The sequence below is a fragment of the Phaethon aethereus genome (assembly GCF_964289735.1).
Source record: "Phaethon aethereus genome assembly, chromosome: 2".
Taxonomy (NCBI): domain Eukaryota; kingdom Metazoa; phylum Chordata; class Aves; order Phaethontiformes; family Phaethontidae; genus Phaethon; species Phaethon aethereus.
Window position 1 is genome coordinate 26,111,580 of NC_138582.1, and position 24,430 is coordinate 26,136,009.

The 24,430-nt window shown below is 38.4% G+C and overlaps 1 protein-coding gene across 1 annotated transcript in view; it reads right to left on the bottom strand.

Annotated features, from left to right (window-relative positions):
- Positions 1 to 24,430, bottom strand: part of CPQ (carboxypeptidase Q) — a gene marked incomplete at its 3' end in the record, with an annotated part of 150,580 nt that overhangs the window by 95,136 nt on the left and 31,014 nt on the right. The window contains exon 3 of the mRNA XM_082014824.1: positions 13,867 to 14,074. Coding sequence (XP_081870950.1) covers positions 13,867 to 14,074 — 208 coding nt within the window. The remainder of the gene's footprint in view (positions 1 to 13,866; positions 14,075 to 24,430) is intronic.

Below are 24,430 nucleotides of genomic sequence, written 5' to 3' on the forward strand. Positions count from 1 at the left end.
TCTAAGCACAAAATCAACACAGTCTTGGTCCTATTACTATAGAAATATGTGGTGAGGAAGAAAGAACACATAGACTTATTTCATCCACATGTTATTGGTGCTTGAGTCCATGTTGTCTTAACAGTTCATGCCACAATTCTCTGAGGCTGCTGAAAAGCAGGAAGAGAGAACTGAATGATAGGAGTTTCATCACCATTCATGAGGATTGCTTCAGGAAGGACTTAAAGCATTTTAGCAGAGAACTCAGGAAGACATGACTGTCGCTGCTCTTTTAACCATTAACATTGCAAGACAGGTGGCTCATCTCCTGGCCTGGACACTGACCGTGCCAATTGTAGGTTAAATTCTGTCAGACAAGCTTATAGTAGCCTTTGCATAGTCCCTCTGTGGTTTTGCTTGTGAATGAGAGGTTCAGGACAGAAGAGCAGCTGGCACATTCAGTTTCTTTGGAGTTGCTTTAACACACAATACCTGAAGGAGAAACTACTCTCCGAACACTTCTCTCACCCATTTCCTTTCAGCACATAAATCAGAAAAGAGGTAACAATACTGGGTAGGAGAGGCAACTCTCTGCAGGTCACCTTGAACTCACAGAGCAGTTACTTCAAATTTGTAGTTGGAATACACGTGCCTCATATGACTAGCACTGCATGGATTACATCAAGGGGTCAACTGAAGGGGAAACATTTATTTAGAAACAATCAGTGGCAAACCCTGACCTCCAACTGCCTCCAGTTTTCCCCACGACTTGCCCTTGTAGAGTCAGCACTCCCCAGCCCAAATCAGCAGTGCTGGGGAAGGTGTGTTCACCACGCGTGCAGACACTCAGCAGGGGAACAGCAGAGCAGATGCACACTTAAAGTGTCACAAAAATAAATAAGGTTGACAGTAAGAAACAGAATGGGTATTTCAATACAGCTCTTCATTCGAAAACGTGCTTCTGGCCCACAAAATGACAGCCCATTCATGACTGAACCAAAGGCTCAGAGGTCACGGTCTCGAGACCTGCACAGCACTTCCTTCCTCTTCCCAAAACTGCAGCCTGCCCACCAGCTGACTCATTTTGTCGACCACCAAAAAGGTTTCCATCATTTGGTACTCTGCAGGCCACAGTGCAAGAATCTGGCTGTAGCACACAGCTAAACAATTCTTCCTGCAATTAATTTCAAACAAATGGGAGAAAGAGGAAAGATTATCCACACCACTTCAAAAAGGGACTGCAGTAAACCAGATGGTGGGGATTACGTCTGGGGGAAGGCTGCTGGTTTACGATGATAGGATGTGACAGGAAGGGAGCTAGAATTTGGCATCCCCACCCATGCAAACTTAGAACTGCAGTGCGTTACCTGTTGTCTGGGTATTGTTCCAGTAGTGAAGGTTGTATCTCCAGGTCCAAGACTGAAACAGCAGGTCACATTATGGTATCTTGAATTCCCATTTGCTTTGTTTTTACATTTGTGATAGGTAGGTTACCTAAAGAGTGTTTTTATTCATCATAAATAAATATTTTTGTGCCATTTACTATGCATGTGAAAATTTGACACAGATTTGTTTAATTCCTTTGCTCACAGTTTGAGTCAATTTTGCTTAATTTTTATTCTTTTCAAAAAGCATTAAAACAGTATAAAAAACTCTGAAAAAAAGCCTAGTTACTTTCAGATCTCTCTTTCAAGGTTCCAAGAAAGAGGATTGTGATAAACATTTTCGATTTATCACTTTTTTAAACATTGATCTTATTGTGCTGATACACACATCCAACCAATTCCAATTTCACCTGCAGAACAAAATCTTTAAAGATGCATGTTTGTTAAACCTGTACCAGAAAATAATTTTATTTTCTTCTACAGGCAAAGGTTTGATTAAACCTGAGACACTGTAGAGAAAATGAAGACAGCCCTGAAAAAATAGAAGGACTTCACAGGACTATCTAGAGAGCCATAGATAAACTAAGGTTTCTTAATTACTTAATTCAGTAGGTCAACTTTAGTGAAATTGCACAGCACTCTGCTAATAATTTCAGATAAATAATTTCTGTGGGTTATCATCTAGTAGAGTTTATAACTGCAGATGGTTCACCAAGGAAAAGGAGGACAAAGATGTCTCATATTCTACACCACAAGAGATGGAGGCTTTGAGTTACGAAATAGGAAAGACACCACATCACCTTCTCTCACTACACTCCTATCCCAGGTCAGTGTTGCATCCATACAGCAACACACTGTATTTATTCAGCACAGTGTGGATAATCCCCTGATCTCTGGTTCTGCTTGGTTGAACATCCCAGTTTTAAATTGGTATTAGCAATTATGATCCACATTACAATTAAATATGTGGTTTCAGATAAGGGAAAAGAAAAAAAAAAAAGATCGGTTTTCCGCTTCAAAGATTCAACAAGAGGTTTTAGACCGCTCAAAGCAGCAAACTGAAGTTATTGAAAATAGACTAATATCTTTTTGCACCACCCTGAGAGAAGAAACCCTTATCTATTCCTAAAAGATACATGTTTAAATGAAAATGCAATTATAGACAAAGAAGATTCTTTCAAACCACTAAAACTGTCTTTACAGCAATTTCAATAGATTCAATGTCACTGGATTTAAACAGCTAAAATTACTGCAAGCTAGCTGCTTTTTCTTCAACTTCTTAGTGGCTTTCGAAGATCATCGTAATTAAATGCATTAAGTGATCCTCAGTTAAGCAGGAAAAGGTTTGGTTGAAACTTTTTGTTGTTTTTCCTTTAAACATACGCAGCCTTTCCCAATTAGGGAAAAGTTTCCCATTAGAAAACAAAACTGAAATTTCTTTGTGGTTTCAACACAAACTTGGATTCCTTATCAAAATCGAATTTAGTAGCAAGTGATTTAATTTGACAGACATGCAAATTATGTGTTTTCCCATCTATATATTATTGGCTGGATCTTAAATAGCTAACATTCGTGCTTTGTGATATTGCAGAATCCTATGCTGAAAGGTCAGTAAATGAGCTTTAAATATGCTGCATAGGCAGCTAGAAAAATAATGCCATCTCATTAGTGCAGAGGCTTTTGAAACAAACTGCAACAACTACAGCACGCCATACAATCAGATGCTCTCTCAGCAGCCTGAGCTTTTCACACTCACAGAAGATTGTGTAGGTGCCTCCACTCATCTCTGCACAAACACGTTCTTCAAGTGTGACCTTTCAATCCTTCAACTTGTGGATCTGTCTAAAACATGCTTGCTCACATGTCAAGACAGCTTTTCCAAGGAAAAGCTGGATGTCATCTCATTACTTTTATTGCACAATTTGTACCAGGCCTGCTGAGTCCTACGTACCTTACAACTGTTCCCAGCGAACATGGCAAGGACCCTGTACGAGCCACACTGCCAGGGGCACAGTGTACATTCAATTTCTGCTTCCTAAAGAAAAGCAAATCACATTTCATGTTGATAAGTATTGATGATTTCTATGAATTTGCCAAGATTATTCTAAACTGTTCTTCTCTCCTCCAGAGTATTTAGTACTTTATCTTTGTGATCTTGGCAACGCTTGCAATGACATTCTTCATTCCCTCACCCTGGCCCAGTCACCACCAGATCCAGAAGGTCACACTGAAGTGCGACCAAGAACTCCCTTGACGACTTCTTAATTCACAGAAAAACCTGCTACAGATAAATAAATAAAAATGGAAGTAATTTGAGTGCAAGCCATTGCTGACTTTGTGCAACAAAACCTCACGCATTCTAAAAGGCTCTCTGGGTATTTTGCCGGGACAGGGAGGGCTGTTATGTTCATCTCTAGCAGGAAATTGTATGTGTAACAAAGTCCACAGATAAAAGAATACAAAACTTATATATTTTCATATAATCTAGAATACTGTCCTTACCAACCTTGTTGAAATTTAGTCAATCTATCAAAGTCATCTTACTTATATGTCTTTATACTTAGCTGTATCTCTTTCTTGAAACTCAGTAGTTAAATTTGTCTAGGCAATTTTAAACTAACCTACCAAATTAATCAATGAAAAAGCAAATGCACGATACTTAGTGGGTAAGGATGCAATCCAGTTATTTTGTCAAACTTATGTGAAGGTTGGAAACTCTAATGACTAAGAAAAAAATCTCAGGCTTGCTATAAATAGGCTTATTAACTATAGCCTATTTATATGCACAGTATAACAGCTGCAGCCTTACAGAAAGACTTGCAGAACAACTTGCGGAACGTGTTAAGAGACAGTCAAATAAAGTATCGTCTGACTATTAATTCCAGCTAAGTGAACAGATCCCTGAGGACTTCAGCATATATAAACTGAGGTCACTGGACTTCAGGCAGAAGTGAAGAACATAAATCCAAGCATCCCTGACTTCAGGTTTACAATGCCAAGAAAGAAAATCATACAAGCAGAACAGACCACGAGCTGTAGTATCTGCTTCTAAGATAAGACAGAAATGAATATTCTTGTCAACAGTTCAAGATCTTGTTTTTCCTTTCCTTCATAAAAAACCCCATGATCTCAGGTCCTCTTACTGATTATTTGAAAGGGAGAAGAAGAGGAGGGAGGACATCATGTTTTAGAGCTCAGTAATCACTTTCCTGGCAAGAAGCTGGATGACAAACATTTCCCATTTGGAATGGTAGAATATGCTCTGCTCTGCCGAGCAGCACACTACAGAAGAAGGTGTCCTAAAACTATCATATGTGTGTATATATATATATATATATATATATATATAACAGCATCAAATTCCATTACAGTGAAGGAATATTATTTCATTAAATACCTTCTCCCACAAGCAGCACATTAAACTTGGCACACGAAGAGGATGAGAAAAATGTTTGTCCAATTAACATTGCTGAAAAGAGAAACTAAGCACAATGATCATTAGACCAGGCACACCATTTAAAAATATGGCCCAGAATTTTAAGTGATACAGAAGTACTAAGACAGCATTAATATTCTTCCCTGCTGAGTTGAAATATTTAAAATACAAGGAAAATCCTAATTCTATTTGCTTATGTGCACTGTAGGAAAAAACACTGATGTGGTGCAATTTCTAAAGCAGTATGGTTTACAGACTATTTCATCTTTCATCATGATATTATTCCATTGTCCACCCTGTATATGATAATATATGTATCATTAGATGAAATGGGACATAGGGGTTTTTTTCTGGGTAACTTATACCAGGACATTGTACACTGTTCTTGAGACTAATATTTCACAATGATGGTTGTACAAATTCATACATTGTGATAGAAATCAGATGTCAAGGGACTATGTGACTACCAGAAGAATATGCATTTAGGTTATTTTTCTTCAGATTTGTAAACCAGCCTATGGAATAAATGACAGAATAAAAACTAGCAGGAAAAGCAAATGCAGACTGTGAGGAACATACTTTTCAGTGTGTACGAAGAAGCAAGCCTACAGAACCTGTGGTACAAAATACATTTCCTGTTAAAGACCCTGTAACATGCCCTTTTTTTTCTTTGCGACTTCAATAAAGAAGAAATGGGCTCTCAGTCCTAAATACGTAAACCAGTTTACTTTTCTGACAGGTACTATTGAAAAGAGTCAACCATGTAAATCAGGAATTCATCCAAAATTTCCACCTATCTGTTACAATGAATTATAATTATATTTGCGCACAATGAAATTCTAGATAACTTACATATTACATCATAATATCTTGTTGCTTTAATTACTGATAATACTTGAGAAACTTTATAAACAGAACTCAGTCTTTGATTTAATTAAGATTTATGCCTGCCAGCCCCACAAGTTCTTTAACATTTAACCATTTTGGACAAATTTTACTGGTATAATGTGCTTTACAATGTATTTTGCCTTGCCAAACCATAATAAATACTTTTGCATCATTGTGACTACACTCACAATAAAGCTACAGTGGCAAAGTGCAAGGCCTGTCAGGTCTCAGAAGCCTAGGGGACTCCTTCTAGACCAATGAAACTGCATAAAAAACCCTATACAACAACGGTATAAAAAAACAATAAATGGTATAAACATTTTGAAGCACGTACTAATGAAGCAAAACAAGCTCTTGAGATGAATTCTCTTAAAGACCACATCAACTGTGGTCAGCTTATTGCTTTCTCCGCACTCCTTGTTCTCAACAAAGCAGCAATGTGATGCATGAAACCCTCACAAGTCTACCCGCAATTCTGCAGCTGGTTCAGTATTTCTCAAGAATACCATCTCTCTGCCCACCAAAACTACAAACTCTGCTAGATACTCTGCTACATCCTTGAGTAACCACCTCTCCCAGCTGCTGCAACCACACATTTCTTAGCATAACACTTCCACTATCAGTATTTCAGTGTGATCGAACAGAACAAGTTCGTTCTCCCTTTCACCTGAGCCCCAGCCTGAACACTTCAGACTTCACTGCTTTTAGCATTTCCCCTTCACTCCATGAACAATGTTAGCTCCCTTCACCATCTAGAATTTCACTGTGAGGTCTTCCTCCACATTGGTCCCATGTGTGACAACCTCTGAATCTGTCAAACAGCCTTCCACATCCAACCCACACACTCTTAGACATGCAGTTTTCCATTAGACTTGCATGGAAAAGATGGGGTTTTTTATCACTGTATTCATCTTCTGGACTGCAGATTCACTAGGACAAGAACTATCTTGGTAAGCCTCCTGCTGTACAAGGTCAAGCATACAGTCTGCATCTCACAAATACAAACACACTACTACAGCTATTTGACTACTTCTGTAGTGAATGGCTGTTTTTAAACTAACTCTTGGCACTTGGCACTAGCATTTCTGGCACCTACTTATTCATAATGAAAACTGATGATATAGTTTCTCTCCTCCTTCCTCCTCAATATTGTGGTTTCTTCCTTCATGCCTCAAGCAAGTATCAGAGCTGCCAAACCCAGGACTACCCTTTAGATACTCTTGTGTATTAAAATGCAAGAAGGATCCAGTGTAATTTTAGAAGATTTTCAGTGTTGAGAAAACAAGATTTCACAACCATTCTGTAAACCCTATGTGCATTTCTAAATTATTACTGAAATAAAATCCCACATAATTCTTTAAACTGCTGTGTGGGAGTAGAGACAAAGGAACGGGTGGGAAGAAAAAATATTACAGTGTATCTGCTTATATTCACATCATCAGAAGGACTACAAAACTGTGTGCTCAGATAAATTTGCTGACCAATTGAACAAGAACCATAAACGTTTGTTTCTAACATCAAGTTAGTTTCTAACATCAAGTTTCTAACATCAATTTAGATGGTTGCAGTTTAAGAAGCAGAGAAGTTAAAATCCAACCAAATGCTCCAAAGAGTAGTGCACAGAGCAAAGGTATAGCAAGTAGTTTTGGGCTGATACTAGACTGGATTCAAAAAGAAAAAGAGGCTGGGGTAGGCAGCCAGATGACATGCATATGGTGATATCCATGCCCAAGCTCAGGTGAAAGGCAGAAAGCACAGTCTGAGCTTACATCAAGAGAATCCAGATGGAACAAGAGAATCCAGATGGAACATGTATAGCAGGGAGACAGCATCAATTTCTCCAACCACCACTTGACTGTAGTCAAGGCCACCTACGTGTCCTCATCCTTTGTTCCTGTCACAGTGGTGCTGTAGTAACCTAGGATATCACCAGTTGCATGCCAGCGAGTTGAGTTAGCACACTCTAAAAAGGTCCTGCTCCCTCTGGAGACCCAGGGTCGATGGCAACTAAAACAAATGCATTTTTCCTTCATATTGCAATAGCCCATATGCACTGATGGCTACTGTGCCTCAGCTGGCAAGAGGAGGACCCTTTCAAAGAGCTGCTGGCTTGCTTGTACCGAGTGTAGCACATCTCAGTTCTCTTCTGCTATGACCAAGCTGAGAGACACAGCAAATTCAGGTGTCTCCAAGATCAGCAGAGACTGCTACCATGCTGACGTGCTCCCCCAGTCTCAGCTGGTCATTCATAGATATGGTCTAAGTAATTTTTAAAACATCTGAACATTATAAATGTCACATTACACTGGTGAACCTGACCTGATGTCTTCCAGCAAAATTGTATCAGGAAAATAATTTTTAAAAGATGTAAGCTGTTTTGAATCTTTCTTCCATATATACAAATTAATTTGTTCCACTGATATTTCAGACACACACTCTAAGTAGAACAGTGCTTTTTAACTGTTGCCCCTTAATGACATCAACCACATATGTACAAATCACTTTCAAGATGCATTTGTTGCATACCCAGATAATAAGGTTGCAAAAAACCATGTCTGCTTTACGACATATCGGTCATTCAGAGTCAGAAGGCAAACTATTGCCAAGTTCTCCCCAGCAGAATTAAATGCTTTCAGTCAGCTCTTGGGTTTTAAATGGGCAATTCAAGTTTTAGATTTGCCAAGCTCTACACCACAAAACTTAGCATGCACTTTAGACTTAAAATTTGGTCAACCTTCTGGCAGTTAAAAAAAAAAAAAAAATTTAATGATCAAGTTACAAAGAAAAATTTTCCTCCATATCAGTTTGATATTAATTTGACTGTTTTCATCACTACAAGACCTCTGTTTAAGAACAAATGACAGCAGTATTGCCACTCCCTCAAGGCACACTATAAAAACAACCCCCCCAATTAATAGTGCAAAGTCCTGTTACTAATAAAACAAACACACACACACAGAGTACTAGTTCTTTCAGCAAATACTGATACAAAAACATCAAAGAAAATAAAACATTTCCTAACAATGCCAGTGTTCCTTCTTTATCCTTTCTCTTATTTATTTTCACCATTTCTCTTTCTTCTTCTTTCCCATCAGTTTGCTATCATGAAGTAATGGGCTGGCGCTCTCAAAACCCAATGTCCATAATCATCTCTTAAATTCTTTTAAATTCTCTTAAATTCTAGCAGTGGCAGGCATCAGCTTACAGTCACAGGAGAGAGCCTCACAGAAGTGCACTTACAAACACTTCAACATTTTGGAATGAATAGCAAAACAATCCACATGGAGAAAATGTGATAATGGAGCCATAACGTGATGGCACCAGGCTCTTAAAACATTTCTACTCAAAGCTCTATTGTATGCATGGTTTAGTTTGAGCATAGGGATATCTGGAAGCCTCATCAAAGGGCTAATGGATAGACATTTTGTTAACATATGTAGAACTGATGCCAGGCCATAAAATAACATTGTACTGAGTATTACACATCTTCAGAGAAGTCTTTTTTTTTTTTTCCTGGGGTTGGGTGTGTTGGGTTTTTTTTTTTTTTTTGGACTACAAATTATTTCTTCCCTTATGTGCATGAAAGCCTAACGGGCTCTGAAGCCTGGACAATTTTCATGTTCTCTTGTTCCCTGGAGCTTTGCCCAGTATCACAGATTCCCAGAGTGGGCTGATTTTTGAAATAGAGAATGGAAGAAGAATGAAAAAGTAAATAAGCTGCTATTTCCTTTGTGGAACAGGTTCTGTTATGTCAATCACAGATTGGTAAAGAACTTCACAATCTATTACCTTAGCTTCTCTGCTTCTCAGGTCATTCCTAGGACTGCCACTTTCAAAGTGCTGTCCAAACTTGGCTCAGAGCTACAACACATTCCTCAATGGTCTTTTATGCCTGTGGTGTTCAAAATAGGGTCACTTTTCAAATGGTACATTTTGTAGATATGGCACTCCATAAAAACAGGAGGCAAAAAAGCCGTGTAGAGTGAATTCCTGGAACAGGTATTCAGGATTCAAAAAAGCCACTTATGAGCCCCTCCGTTTGTGCTCTGATGCCAGATCACAGAATAATAAGGAACCATTAAATTTATGTACTTTGTAGGCCACTTAGGAAATAGTTTTCCCATCACTTAGTAACTGCAAGATAAGTTAAAACAGCACTGCGCACCAAGAAATACGCCGTGTGGAAAGATACTGAAAGTCAGGATTACAGAAGAGTTGTATCTTTATCCACTTTGATACCTTTTCAGTTAATCATACATTTCGTGGTTCCATGTTTGGCACATTAGGTACATTGAAGCCAGACTAACAAGAAACAGCCACTATTTATAGTGTTTCCCCAAAGATGGGAATGGTTGCTTCTGCACTTTAAGACCAATCGTGTTACATCTGTATTAAAATGAGAAGACAAACATGTTTTACTGCCAGGTCTGCCTGAATTTCAAACGAAAGCCACATTAGTTAACTTGTGAATTTCTCAGTCAGTCAGTCAGTCTCCAGTGTCAACTTACATAGTTTAAATAAAACATCTCACTAATACAAAATACAGTACAAAAGGATGCTAACACCATTGTCCCAGGTTCAATGGTGCGCTTCAAAAATTCCTTCTGCAAGATAAAAGTCAGGGATGGACTTTAAATGTCTCTAACCTGCAGTAGCATGGATCTCAGCAGGTTCTGCTACTATAACTTTCTAATTTCACAAACTCTTTGGCTCAACCATCAACATATTTAAGCCTGTATGACTGCTAAGTCCCACAACCCACAGGTTTTCCACTCTTGCTGCTGTCCTAAGCACCGTGAGAATGTGATCCCAAGCTCAGAAAGGCTGCCAGGGCATCAAGTCATAGCATGTTTGGTCCCACTGCTTCCAACCTGTTTATAGGAAGAAAAGCTTGATCTTGAACTCATTACCTTATGGGCACTAGCTAACCTCCTTTGGGCACTTACAGGGATTCAGGCCTCAACAGGCACTAAAGCAAGACCTCAGGACTGACAGGGAGGATAGTAGATGTCTGTGCTCAGAACATGCAGAGTCATGCCCGCTCTGACATTAGCAAGGGTCCTGTCTGGGGAGAGCAGCCCTTCCCTAACTTAGAAGGGATAATGCAGAAATAAACAGACATTGGTGAGACACTGAGCTTTACTGACTGCATGACAAAATCCATTTCCTTTTTCTGTTCAGATGCTTTCTATGCTACCTGAAAACTTGGTAGTGCAAAGTTGCAACTTAGAGTAGGTTTCAAAGTGCATTTTTCTTAATTGGAGCAATTGATGCTAAAGCATTTACTTACTGGTACTGGCCGGCTGAACAGAAAGGTGAAATCAGAACAGAAACCTGAAGTATCAGGGGGTTAACTTTGCAAAAGTACCTGCATGCCTTGGGTGTGGAGCTGCCTCAAAAAGCAACAGGACATCTGCACCCTTGCCACATCATCACTTCTGAAGATGAATGCATTCCCAAGAGGTTTTTGCTTCACAAAGCAGTAATTATATTTCTTTTATTGCTTTAAGTTATTCAGAAATGTAAATGTGTTGAAGTTAAGCATAGGTGCCTAAACACAGGTTTGCAAGTTTGAAAATTCTGACTATCAATTTTGATGATATAAAACATTTCTTGCGACAGCAAAACAAAGCATGTATTACACAACTTTAAGAACACTAAGTCTGAAATAAAGCAAACTTTTAGGAAAATATGTCAGAAGTATTTAAACTACTTTCTTTTTTCTGTTTTCCTTAACATTTTTCTATTTTTTTTTTCCCCTCCATTGCTAAATGCAGGAATCCACACAAACCACTCAGAAAAATTACCTAAAAAGGAGGGACTAAACTGGACATGCTGCAAGAGTGGTCAAATACAGCAAAAAAAACCAAACAGGTAAGAAAAACCACTAAATCATTTTCCCCTTTCAAGGACTTTAGTAATAATATTCAATATGGCTTGTAATAGATAAAATTTTCAGACAAATATGATTTTGATTCTTGGTGATTATTTTTAATAAACATGCTAAAATCTCACAGGAGGAACTAATGAATTATTTATAAATCACACAGTATATTAAATTCTGGTCAATATATAGCTGAATACAAGCATGCCTAATGTGCAGTTACATCTAGAACTTCATCACTTCTCACCAGACTTCTTCAGTATCCTACAGCAACCCTAATTTTCAGTTGAGTTCCAGTTTTTTAAGTTATAATTTGCTGCAATACCTGTGACCAGTTATGTTTCACAGGCTTCAGCCTAATTTCAAACTGTTAGACCTTTGTAAGAGTAATACCACCCGCTGCTGATTTCTCACCCAGAGTTCAGAGATCCAGATTTGCTTTTGTTTCAATTCCAAACTTAAATTGAAATTTTGGCCTGTGGAAATGGCACCTTTCTATTCCCCTGGATTTGTACTGCATTTTGAAACACTTTAGCATAAAAGGCATTGTAAGAGTTTGGGTCTGCAATGTATTTTATTGCCTAAATAGCTAGATGGTTCCCATTTTTACCGCAGTAACGCAGTGGAACGAGTGTGGTGAAGTACCCATTAAGGCTTCAAGAGGAACTGAGTACTAAAAAACCTAAACATTCACTTGTTTTATTTTTCTGTTTCTTGGTTACATTTTCAAAGTGTGTCCACTACCACTCTCATTAACATCAGCAGGGGGCTTGTAAATAAGTCTTTACCCAGTGTTTCAAAAAACTGAGCTTCTCAGTGGAAGAAGTGAAGAGATCTCAATTCGTTTCATTACTTAAAGAAACAGAGCAGGAGAGCAAAGAGAAAATCAAGTACAGGCAAGCACCTTAACACATCTTTGAAGGTTACATTTGGAAATTCATAACCTGAACTGAAATGTTGAATTTTTAAATACACCAAACATAGCCTATTAGCTGGTTAGAAGCATGACTAAAAATTCAGATGATACAAAATTAAATTAATTGAACCCTAATTTAGTAGTGGGGGCATTGCCTTTAACTTGGTAAATATATGCTTCATGAAGCTAGACTCGTAGGTGATGGTATGTAAACCAATAAACCATGAGGGTCGTTACTTTTTCCCTGCCCAGTGATCAAGCTTCTGAAACCAAACATTTACGCTAACACTGAGGATCTCTAGACATCACAGGCCAGAGCTACAGAACTACCATCTCAGAAAAGATAAAAGATTTTAAGAGCTATGCCTTGTTTAAAGGACAGAGATAGTCATTCTTCTTTTCCATTGAAGTTAGAAAACTACAATTTTTGAAAAAGAATCATGGCCCAGTAGATGTACTCTAGCAGCAATTTCTAGCGCTGCTGTAATTGAGGTTGCATCAGCATTTTCACAATAAACCATACTGCCAGAGAATTCATTCCATCTTGTAAGCTGACAAGAAGACCTCATACCAGGCACAAATCCTTCAGCACTACAAATTTAGTTTGTATGATTTTTGGCTAAGAAGCTGGAAGAAAACAGAAAGCAAGAAGAAAAGTCTTAAAATGGAAACCAACAATTTAGGCTTAACTAGTGTTCAAAAAGAATTTTAAGATATTTTTTAGCACAGATGGTTTATTCCTTCGAACTAACACACGTACAACTCCTGCTAAATGCAGCAATGATTTGCACAAGAAAAATCATCTTCAAAAAAGTTAAACTGACATCCTGCATTCACTTTTACACTTGAGGAAAAACTCAGGCAAACAATTTGATTTCTGGAGAGCAGAACCTGGCTTATTTGCCTGATCAAGAAACCACTTTAAGATTATTAACAGAACAATACACAAGCCCCAAGCACAAATCATTATGGCAACCTTAACTTACTACTTATTATTTAAAACAATAACTGTATTTGTTACAGTGCTAGGATATCACTTCTGCTTACATACATGCTTCTTTGTAATCCTATGCAGATGGTACTATTTAAAGTGAGCTTTAAGCCAGGGAAACAAAAAGGAGGAGGCTAAATTGTGTGCAGTTTGTGTTCTTAGAACACAGCAATTCTTACAGTTTTCTAAAATATATCCTAGTATGATAGAACTGAGCCTGGTGGTTTCAAACCTGCTACCTGAAAAAGACTGAAAAGCCAAATTATTTGAAATGTAGAAGAGTACGTGAATAAGAGTTACTTGTTTGAGGCATTTGGTTTTTTGGGGGGTTCCTTTTTCATATTTTTAAAGAACAAAATGAGTTTATTTTTGTATGGTCTCACTCACCTGCTCTGGGTACTTGCTTCCAACTATCTCTGCCACAGTGTTAAAAGAAGGAGAATCTGGATAGGTCTTAGCCCCCATCTTCAGGTGCACAACGATCTTAGTGCCCCGGAAAGACATCCGGGACATCATTTCAGCGTCTTCCACAGAGATGCAAGCAGTGGGAATCCGGGGCACATCAGGCTGGTAATTCTGCCACCCAGTATGTGGGCTGTGAAAAGAAAAAATAAAAACACACTGTTAACACCTTAGCTCCTTAAGTGATCATCATTATTATTATAGAATTATTAAAAAATACTGTCATCACCATCCCCAGCAGACTCTCAAAAAGGATATATTTACTATCTTTAAATAAAGCTTTCAATAAAATACATCAAGTGTTTTTATACTAATTAGAATATTTGACTGTTACCATTTCATATGTCTGGAAAGCTGTTCTGTGTCAGCTCTATTTAGGTCATTGCCATGCTTTGACATTACAGTAGTAAATGTTCTGATACCACACTTTCTTCACTGCTTTATCAGGAAGAAAAGTAACAAAAAGTAAGTAAGTGAACAGTTCGTACAAAATGCATTTTTTCCCCTGTGAGAAGTAATGAAATCAAAATTCACTACTTTATTTTGAAAAGCACTGATATGACAGACTTCAGGAAAAATAAGACAATGAGACCATAAAAAAAATGCACATTTATTTTTTCGCAGTGTATTTGAGATTTCAACCACTACCTGTAGATGAAAGAGAACTAAAAAAAGAAAATATGAACAATTAACATGACACAAATTACGGAAAGAAGAAAAATATACACCACTAGATGTAAGCTTTCAGTGTCTTTCAGGATTCATGACTATCTACAGCAATTATTTCCCTTCCAGAGGCTCCTTCTACCACTGCTGCATGCACAGCTTACTGGAGTGAGTGATTCCACATCTGACATCACAGGATCACTAAAAGATAATGGACAAGTTCCTTAACAAGTTCCTTCAATGCTTTTTCACCTTTGGGCATTATTTACATATTTCCCATTTTTTGGTGCTTCTGTTGAGATCTTTGGATCTGACTTGCAGAAGTACTGAGCATTATAGCTGCAGTTGAAGTCAACGCTTCTAAAGTGAAGTTGTATATAAAGCCAGATACAGCAGAAAAAAACACATGGAGGAAAAAAGAGAAATCAGGATCTAGATGTATGCCCAAATTCACAAATACTCCTGATATTAAATTATTGATTGCTTTTATTTCCCACTTGTAAAATGGGATTAAATATACTCTTTGTTTCACAGACAGGGAAAAAGGGAATAAAAATACTCTTTGTTTCAAGAGGACAGACTCAATGAACACGTGAGAGCCAGTCTGATACTGCAACAATGATCGGAAATCAACTGCTATACAATTACATGTCCTAAATCCTAAAATAAGCTTAGAACTGTGCATTGAAATATTAGGGTAAACCTCTGAATAAGCAGCTCTCCAGTATTGGCCGTCCTCTGCAGTAAATCTGTAAGCTGAAATAATATATCTGCAACCCTTTATTTCAGGTTTACTTTGTAATTGTCAGATTTTAGTCGGTACTCCAGAGGTGTTTTCAAAATACATAAAATATTCAGCCATCTAGAGGCTTCTTCAATATTCTTATAAAGATGCTATTTGTCTATTTGTTTCAGTTACTAAATTCTGACTTTTATCACTGCAATACCAGTGAATTAAGTTTCTGAAGGCAATCTCTAAAGCTAAATCATATCTTTATTTTTCACAATGACAGTGCTGAAACACTAGCCCAGATTGCCCAGTGAGGTGGTAGCTGCCCCATCCCCCAACCCCCATTCCAGGTCAGGTTGGACGGGGCTCTGAGCAACCTGATCTAGTTGAAGATGTCCCTGCTCATTGCAGGGAGATTGGACTAGATGACCTTTAAAGGTCCCTTCCAATCCAAAGATTCTATGATTCTATGTTACCTTATGAAGAAGGGCTAGAGTTGAAGCTTTTTAACCAGACTACACATATTCTTCACATCAGATGTTACAAATTTTAATACTATTTATCCATATATTAATAACAAAATTGCAGAATGGTTGAGAGTGGCAGGGGCTGCTGGAGGTCATCTGCGCTAACCCTCCTGCTCAAGCACGTCCACCCAGAGCCAGTTGCCCAGAACCATGTCCAATATGTGAAAATCTTCACTTATGAGCCTACTCACAATAGCAGACACATATTTTTATACATTTAAACAAAACAAAAAAAAAGGGGGGGTGCGGATTTTTAAGTCTTCTAAACTGGAAAAAACCCACTTAATTCCTGGAGAAGATGTCGTGAGGAAGAAAGGAGGAATCCACTTTTTAAGAATATAGATTAAGTAAAATGGGAGATATTATTCAGTTCTATTTGTTTAGAAGAATAAAGCCTTCTCAACAATAACAAGTCATATTGTAATCAATAACATAACCCACAGAGTAGATATGTGTAAATATTTATTTGAAAAGAGAATACTAAAAATCAGTTACAGAGGTCTTATGGGAGCTGCTTCTGAGTGTAGACAGATCTGTTTATTAGGTGGCAACAGTTAGGAAGTTATTGCTCCCAGTTGTTTATGGCTGAACCTCATACGAAGGCCAAGTGCCCCTTCTCCTCATCAGCTTTGCAGGTTGGGTGCCGGTAGCTCACCTCTGAAATAAGTTACCCAGGTACTCAGAATCTCTTGTGCCACATGATCCTCCCTGTGTGGGATAAACTCACGTAGACTTCTAAGTTCAGATCTTTTTTTTTTTCTTTCCCTTTGTCCCTTTAAAAAAAAGTAGCCCTCCTCACCCCGACTTTTAAACTGTGACAATTTGCTGCATATGCTTAATATTCCTTTGAGTGTTTGAGGATATACCCTGCATGTTAACCAGGAGACTGTCCAAAAAACATAAAATAAACAACACACTGAAAAAAAAGAGGTGACAATTTCATGTATTACCATTCAAAAAAAACCCCTACATTCAACAACTGAGCAGAAAGCAGTTTCTGCTCATTTTAAATGAATCCATTCACCTGTGTCTTCTGGCAAGATTATGTCTTAGTACTAACATGCCGTGTACGCTGAACTGCAGTAATTCAAGTTTTATCACCACCTGTATTGATTTCACTCCCCTTGTTATTTCCCAGATGCTCAACAAAAGAAACCCCTAAAACTGTATTTGTTCGGCCAATATAAGTAGCAATTAAATTTCTTCCGGATGCTCAATCCTGATGCTGCACCACAGCTGTGAATAAAAGTTCTGACAACCCACTGGGAGGTATGCATGCTTACACACCTCAAAGGAATGAATGTTTGCAGGTACAAAATTTCCCCCAGCTAGCCTAAAAAATAAACCTTGAAGTCACCTGGTAGTCTTATCATTTCTATGCTCAAAATCCTATTTTGCCAAGATTATAAAGGTAAACGCAGCTACCCAGATTAAGACATTTTGGTACAGGCAGGCAGAGCCAGTAACTGTTCAGATGATACCAGGACCTGAATGGAACAGTACAAAGGCACAAGGCAATATCACAGTCTTGCATATTCCTAATGCTGTAAGATGAACTCACATAGAAAACATCTGTGGCAGACACTAAGCATCCTGGGTTATAAAGTTTACATGCATGCAAAACATGCCATGTTTTAAGTATATCTACACAATAAAGTGTCAAAGAGTACATTAAAATCATTCTAAGTAAATTAAGCCTCTTCTATGCAGAGATCACCAAAAACTGGAAAGGTTACTTGACCATAAGGCAAGACCTGAGCAGGAATTAAGTAAACAAAATAGAAAAGAAATCACTAGCAGACTCTGTGTGTAACAGACAAAGATGGAGAGAAGCAGTCCTGAGTTTCGCTCAAAGCAGGGTGAAGAGGATGTGGTTCAGGAGAGAGAATTTTGATACTGGTGGGCAAAGAAGATCTTTTTTCACTGTGGCTGAACATACATGACTTTGTGGCTATCCTTTCTAAAGAAAAAGAATTTTACAAAAATTAAAAAAAGAAAAAGTGTGACTTGCAGTTATCATTCTCTGCCCCTGGAAAAAGAAACGAAAGAAAAGCACTGTAGAAAACCCGCTGGAGAGATCACAGAGCAACCCTGACGCAGAATCAGCATTGATCATTGCAACATTGGTACCTATAGGCATGCAAGGTGCACCTGGGGCGTTTCCTACTAAAACTAGGGAGTGATGCCAGCTTCTGCTGCTGCAAATCCACACTTACTCTGAAAATGCTGTCATCCTGCGAAGCCTGAAATAATTTTGCAAAACTTTACTTATATACATAATTTACATCATACTTTGGTGTTTAGTAAAGGAGTGGGGATTCTTTCTGTAATTATTTATTTATTTAACAAAAGCACCTCTTCTTCTGCTTTTAGATAAACATTATCTCCGTATTTAAACTTCTTAAAAATTGAGCACATCTAGCTAGATTCATCCTTTATAAACCTGTTTATGTAAATAAAAACTCATCATCATTCAGCCTCAAGACTTTATCTTCAGACAAGATTCAGATAAATAAAGTGGTTGGGTTTTGCTTTTGATAAACCCCTAGATTTCACATCTTGGAAAGTATTTAAGAGAAGTGTCACAGCATGAATAACAAAGCAGAGTAAAAGGTTCCAAAAAAATAAAACATTTTCTCTGTTAGAAGTGCACATCAAATGACTAGTAAGAAACAGATGTGGCTTAAATCTTACAGAGAAGTGGAAAGGAAGGATAAAAAAGTCAAGAGGCAGCTAGGTAATTAGTTTCTCTTCCAAGTAAAATAATCAAATGTGGAGAAACTAAAAGGCGTGGATAAAAAGATGTGCTGCTGGTGTCAGGTCAGTTCTAACTAGTTACTGTGGTAGCTGACCTTGCATGCTTCATTACTCTGTTCCTGGACTACCAACCCTTATCTCTAAGATATGCTAAAACACCCAAGGACAAATAAACTGTGTAAGAACCAGTGCTCCAAGCTAAACTGGATGCTCTGATGGAAAACACATCTCAAGTTGAAGCCTCAGGCAAAGATAACAATCTTCTACAGGGAGAAGTAAGCATGACATTTCAAGAACTCTAACATGACTCTGAAAGAAAGACAAAGCCTCCGATTATACAAAAAGCTTACAAAGATCTATTTCAGCTGTAATGTGTATACACACAAACACACACACCCCCTGCACAATTCTTTACATCAACCTCATAAAGCAGTCTAGCATTGGGGAATGCAAAATCAGGTTTGTCTAAGTAGCTTCAGTGTACGCCCTCACATGAACACACTGTGAGACTCCAATTACATAGATGACCACCTATTTTCTACTGGATCTGTGCCATATTCACTGTATCAACCACATGTAAACTACACATTCATATTAGGCCAGCTATTTTATTATTATTGACTTATAAAATAGATTCCTGAATGGAGTCATGACTGTATTAATCACTAGCTATATCCAAAGCAAGATCACAGCCTTATCTCTCGGCAATGGGGTCACCTCCTCCTCAGACTTTGGTTCTGTATTTTTCACCTGTATATTCTACTTATGACAGAAAACCCCCTCACATACAAAGCTTTACACTTTAAAAGAATGATGGAACATCCCATAGAAAAACAGAAAGGAAACTGTATCTCATGCTTAGCTATGGAGAACAGCTACTCATGAGTGCTTCACTCCTGTACCTTTCTCTTCATCAAGAGCAGAACAGCAAGGGCTCAACTCCATTTAAGTAAATCCCCTTTGCCAGCACCATAAACTAGACAGCAGTGAAGTCCTCACAAAAGAAAACTTGTCCTTGTGTGCACTCAGACTGTGTACATTCTTTCAAGATTCTCACCATTATCTGGATAGAGAGGCCAAACTGCAAAAGAATTAGTCAAAATGTCAAAAGTATTGTTAATCTTCCCAGAATAATTAGGTCTTTAAAAACAAAATCAAGACTATTCCCCAATTACAGCCACTTGGCAAAATATAAAAGAAATTAATTCAGCCCAATTTTGTGTTTCTGTCATTTGTCTCAAGATTCTCTTGCTTTGTTTGCATCTTATATTGGCTTTGTAGGATTTGATTTGTTGGTTTACGGTAAGTTGAAATAATATCAGGACTGTTAAATTTAAAATAAAATATGAATATGCACAGAAATTTTTAAGAAACTAAGGAGAAGAAATACAATGTGGTACAAATATGGAACTAGATAATATAGCGGTCTGTTACCAGCAATAGATTATTTGGAGTCTAGTTATACAGTCTCATCCAGATTACTTTGTACCAACCTTTAATTGATGTAGCATCTGCACAAGTGTAATGAAGTGTAAAAGAGACTCCAAAAACGACTGGTCTTTCTTACCAAGGAAAACTCCCTTTGAAAAAGAGTACAGCATTACTCTGTAACCACGTGGACTCCACTTAACATTTGGAAAACTGCATCTCATCAGTGCTACGCACTCATTAAAACTAGGCTTTACCAAACAAGCATAATAGCTTTCACATAATTACATACATGCTAGGCTACAGAATGCAACTAACACGTATATGTTTGTATTTCATTATAATATTCAGTACCACATGCACCAAGGGAATTCTATGATAACCACAGAAGTTTTTAAAAAATAGCATAGATTAGATATGGTTTGTCAAATAAGAAGCAGAAAACAACTGTGAATGGTAAAATGATCAAATGAAGCAAGTCCAGTGAATTCCACCCCGGGACCATCCAACTGCTGGGAAAGTAGAAAAGTCTGCACAATTCTTTCCAAATGTCTGTAGGAAACGGAGGCTTGCATCAGCTGCTTTTCAACTGAAAAAGAAACTTTCTGCCTCTTACAGACATGAGGGTAACTCTCCAGCATCTGACAATACCTTGAGGGAACCATTTAAGCCATACACCTGTTTGGCCTCCTTCTGCTCAAATGAACCACCAAGCCCCCTCCTCCTGTGTTTACATCCCCGCCTTGTGGGAACGCAGCTGCCTGCCGCATGCTACCATAGGTATGTTAGCAGAGGGCTCCTGGAGGGAACGCCAATGACAGTCCTAATTGCCAGCAGCTGCAAGGCTTCTGGCTTCATGGGGTTTCTTTTTATTTTTTGTTGAACTCCTGGCTTCTCAACCTTGAGCAGAAGCCATATTTATGTCTTCAGTGACCCTCAATCACCAGAGACTAGTGAGCACACAGGACAAATTAAAACAACCTCACTGGAAACAGATGTTATATTTTATACCTACAGGAAGGATATAAATAAATCCAAACAAACAACCCCCCCATTTTCTTTATTTGGAAAGCAGAGCATCAGACAAAGAGGCATCACAGGGATAGCAATACACAAGCAAACTAAGTAATAGCTAGCTGTCTCAAATACTGATCTGGCCTTCGTACCTCCTCCATTTAATGATGTTTGTTATTATTGATAATGAATCCTTACATGAAAATTATCAGGCAGAAACAGGTATGAAGAGGGATCATAGCTTTCAGTGTAGGATAAATCACTGCATTAGTGCTTCCAAGTCTCTGCTTCATTGCAGACAGTAAGTAGTGGGGAAGGTCAAGCTCTCACCATTCACAGTCATATACATTAAGTTACACCAAAAACTTGAGCTCCTCTGTTGTGGAATACAGTATCTTATGGGACAGTAAGGGGAGGTTCTTCCTCCTTTTGAAAGATGGTCATGGTAAGGGATAACACGCAGCCCACGCCTTCAGTGAGCTGAAGGAAAAAGGTAGGGATGGAGGATACTGGTCTTAACATAAAACCTCTTCCTTTTTATCAGCTGACTACAGAGGTACATAGAGGGGAGCAAGGTCTGAAAGTAGTCAGGGGAAAGTTTCAAACTCACAGAAGAGGGCATGGATGTAGCTTTTGTTTTTCCCTTTATTCTCCATGCCACACATCCTTCAGAGCAGTACACTCTTTGGACACTGTCCCCCATAAAAAAATGAAATACAAACTTATCTTAAACTCAAACATCTTTAGGAATAGCTTTTCCCTACAACAGGTTGGGGCAATGCAAACAAAGCCTCATGGAGATACGTTTTTAAAGTGTAAAAAGTAAGGTTTAGGGGTCAACAGGAATAAAAGGGCAGCCTAGTAAAAACCCACAAGGTAGGAATGAGAACAACAGAGGGGAAACAAGTCTCTGAAGACAACAGGAGAAAGAACAGTATCTTAGCACCAAAGGCAACTATGTAGATGGATAAAATGGTAGAGCTTTTAAAAGTAAAAAACCAGACAGAAGAATAACTTGGGTTTTACCACCATAGATAGCATGGAAGTAAATCCCAGGAGTGAAACAGAAGAGAGGAAATGGAGAAATCTAGTCATCTTTTCTGTTGTTTGTGAATATAACCCTGTTACCACTGAAAATCAGTGGCAAATCTTCCATTAACTTCAATAGAAGGAGGGAAAAAAGGGCTTTAAAAACTGACTGGGTATGAGAAGAGCAAGCAAAGGCCCTGACTGGATTCTGGAGTACTGCATCCAGCTCTGGGACCCCTCAGCACAGGGAAGACATGGACCTGTTGCAGCGGGTCCAGAGGAGGGCCACCAAAATGATCAGAGGGATGGAATCGGTCTCCTCTGAGGAGTTGGGGTTGTTCAGCCGGGAGAAGAGAAGGCTCTGGGGAGACCTTACTGCAGCCTTCCAGTGAAACTGCAGCATCTGACATCTGAGAATTGTTTAAAACTGTAGGCTCTGCTTTTGCTATAATCAGTGGAACTACCCTAGAATGTATGAATGTAGCTGGTGAAGCAGCATTTCAACAGCTATGACTAAGACCTCTAAAAGGCAGCTGGTGGATAAAATTATTTATGGTACTTATAATCACTATGACCCAGTATCTACAAATTGAACAAAAGAACCCCCATCTGTTTCACTGGGGACAGACTTTTTAGCAGGGCTTGTTGCAATAGGACAAGGGGTAATGGTTTTAAACTAAAAGAGGGTACATTTAGACTAGATAGAAGAAAGAAGTTTTTCACAATGAGGGTGGTGAAACACTGGAACAGGTCACCTAGACAGGTGGTAGACGCCCCATCCCGGGAAGGTCAAGGTCAGGTTGGACGGGGCTCTGAGCAACCTGATCTAGTTGAAGATATCCATGCTCATTGCATGGGGGTTGGACTAGATGGCCTTCAAAGGTCCCTTCCAACCCAAACTATGATTCTATGGATTCAGTCTCAAGCAGTGAGCAAACCAAAAGCCACTGCAAGACAGTGGTCTTGGTGAGCCCCTATATTTTCTGAAGATAACTGAAAGTCTGAAACATCTTCACTCATTGCAGGGGGGTTGTATTAGATGACCTTTAAAGGTTCCTTCCAACCCAAACTATTCTATGATTCTATAAATGCTTCTTTTACTCCCGCAGATCTAATTTCTACAGAATATTAAACTCCTTTTTAATGTTCTATTAAACAATCCAACACTTTTGCTGTTCAACTGAAAAAGAAAATTCAGGTCAAGAGAATATAAAGTACGTTAGTAAAAATAATAGGGAGGGGGTACCACTTCTTTTTCCCCTCAAGTTACAGATTTTAGTAGTGCCACATGAAAGGAGCCATTTTAACATCACCTGATCATCATATTTGCCTGTCTAGTTCACATATACAACCAGTTTAGTGGTGGACTTGGCAGTGATAGGTTAATGGTTGGGCTAGATGATCTTAAAGCCCTAACCTAAACGATTCTATGATTCTATGACACTCATGCAGTGTAAAATGCAATGTAAATGCCTAAGAGATAAAGATACTTTATCTAATAGTGTATGACACTGAACTGATAAACTCATTCTCCAATAAAATCGTATGTTTTTATTTTCAAAACTCAGGCAAGTCTTGCCGGTCACTCCAAAGTTACAGGTAACACCCTGAATTTTTCAGTCTCAAACCTGAAATCCACTGTAAACAGAAAAGTTCCTTTTAGGAACAGAATATATTTTTAAAGTTTATTATAACATTACAATAACCCTTGTAAACTAGGACTAAATATTGAGCAGCACAGAAAAATGTCATGCCAAGCGTGAGCATTCTTTCCCCAACTGCATTTGTTGACTGTGGCAGATTGTCCCAAAAGCTTCATAATCTACATCAGATGAAATACAAAATGTCCCAATAGGTACATACTTCCTCTGAACAGCTCCTTTCCTGGCAATTAGTGTGTGTCTGGGAAATGAAGAGTGTCAGGCTGAAAAAAAAGTCTTTCCAGTGCAAACCATGGTTGGGAGAATGACTGAATCAGTTCTGGGGATCTTCCTGTACTGCTGGTTCTGTACTGCTGGTTTCTTTGGGAGCACTCAGAAAGAACATCCAGTACACAGTAGCTGCCATGAGGAAATGAATGTAGGCATTTCTCAAGAAAATGGTTAAGGCTGAGAATTCAAGTAACTTTTCCTCCTCAAAAGGAAAAGAGAAATGGCTGCCAAATGGCAACACTCACTGTTTTATTTTAGATATCAACTTTGTCATGCTCTTCAATACATACTATACACTCACACTATTTTGTTTATTGTTTGAAGGTTTGTGCTTTTTCCTATGTAATGCTCAAGATACGCTGATTCCTTCATCATCTGCTGATATGGAGAGAAAAGGTTATTCTCAA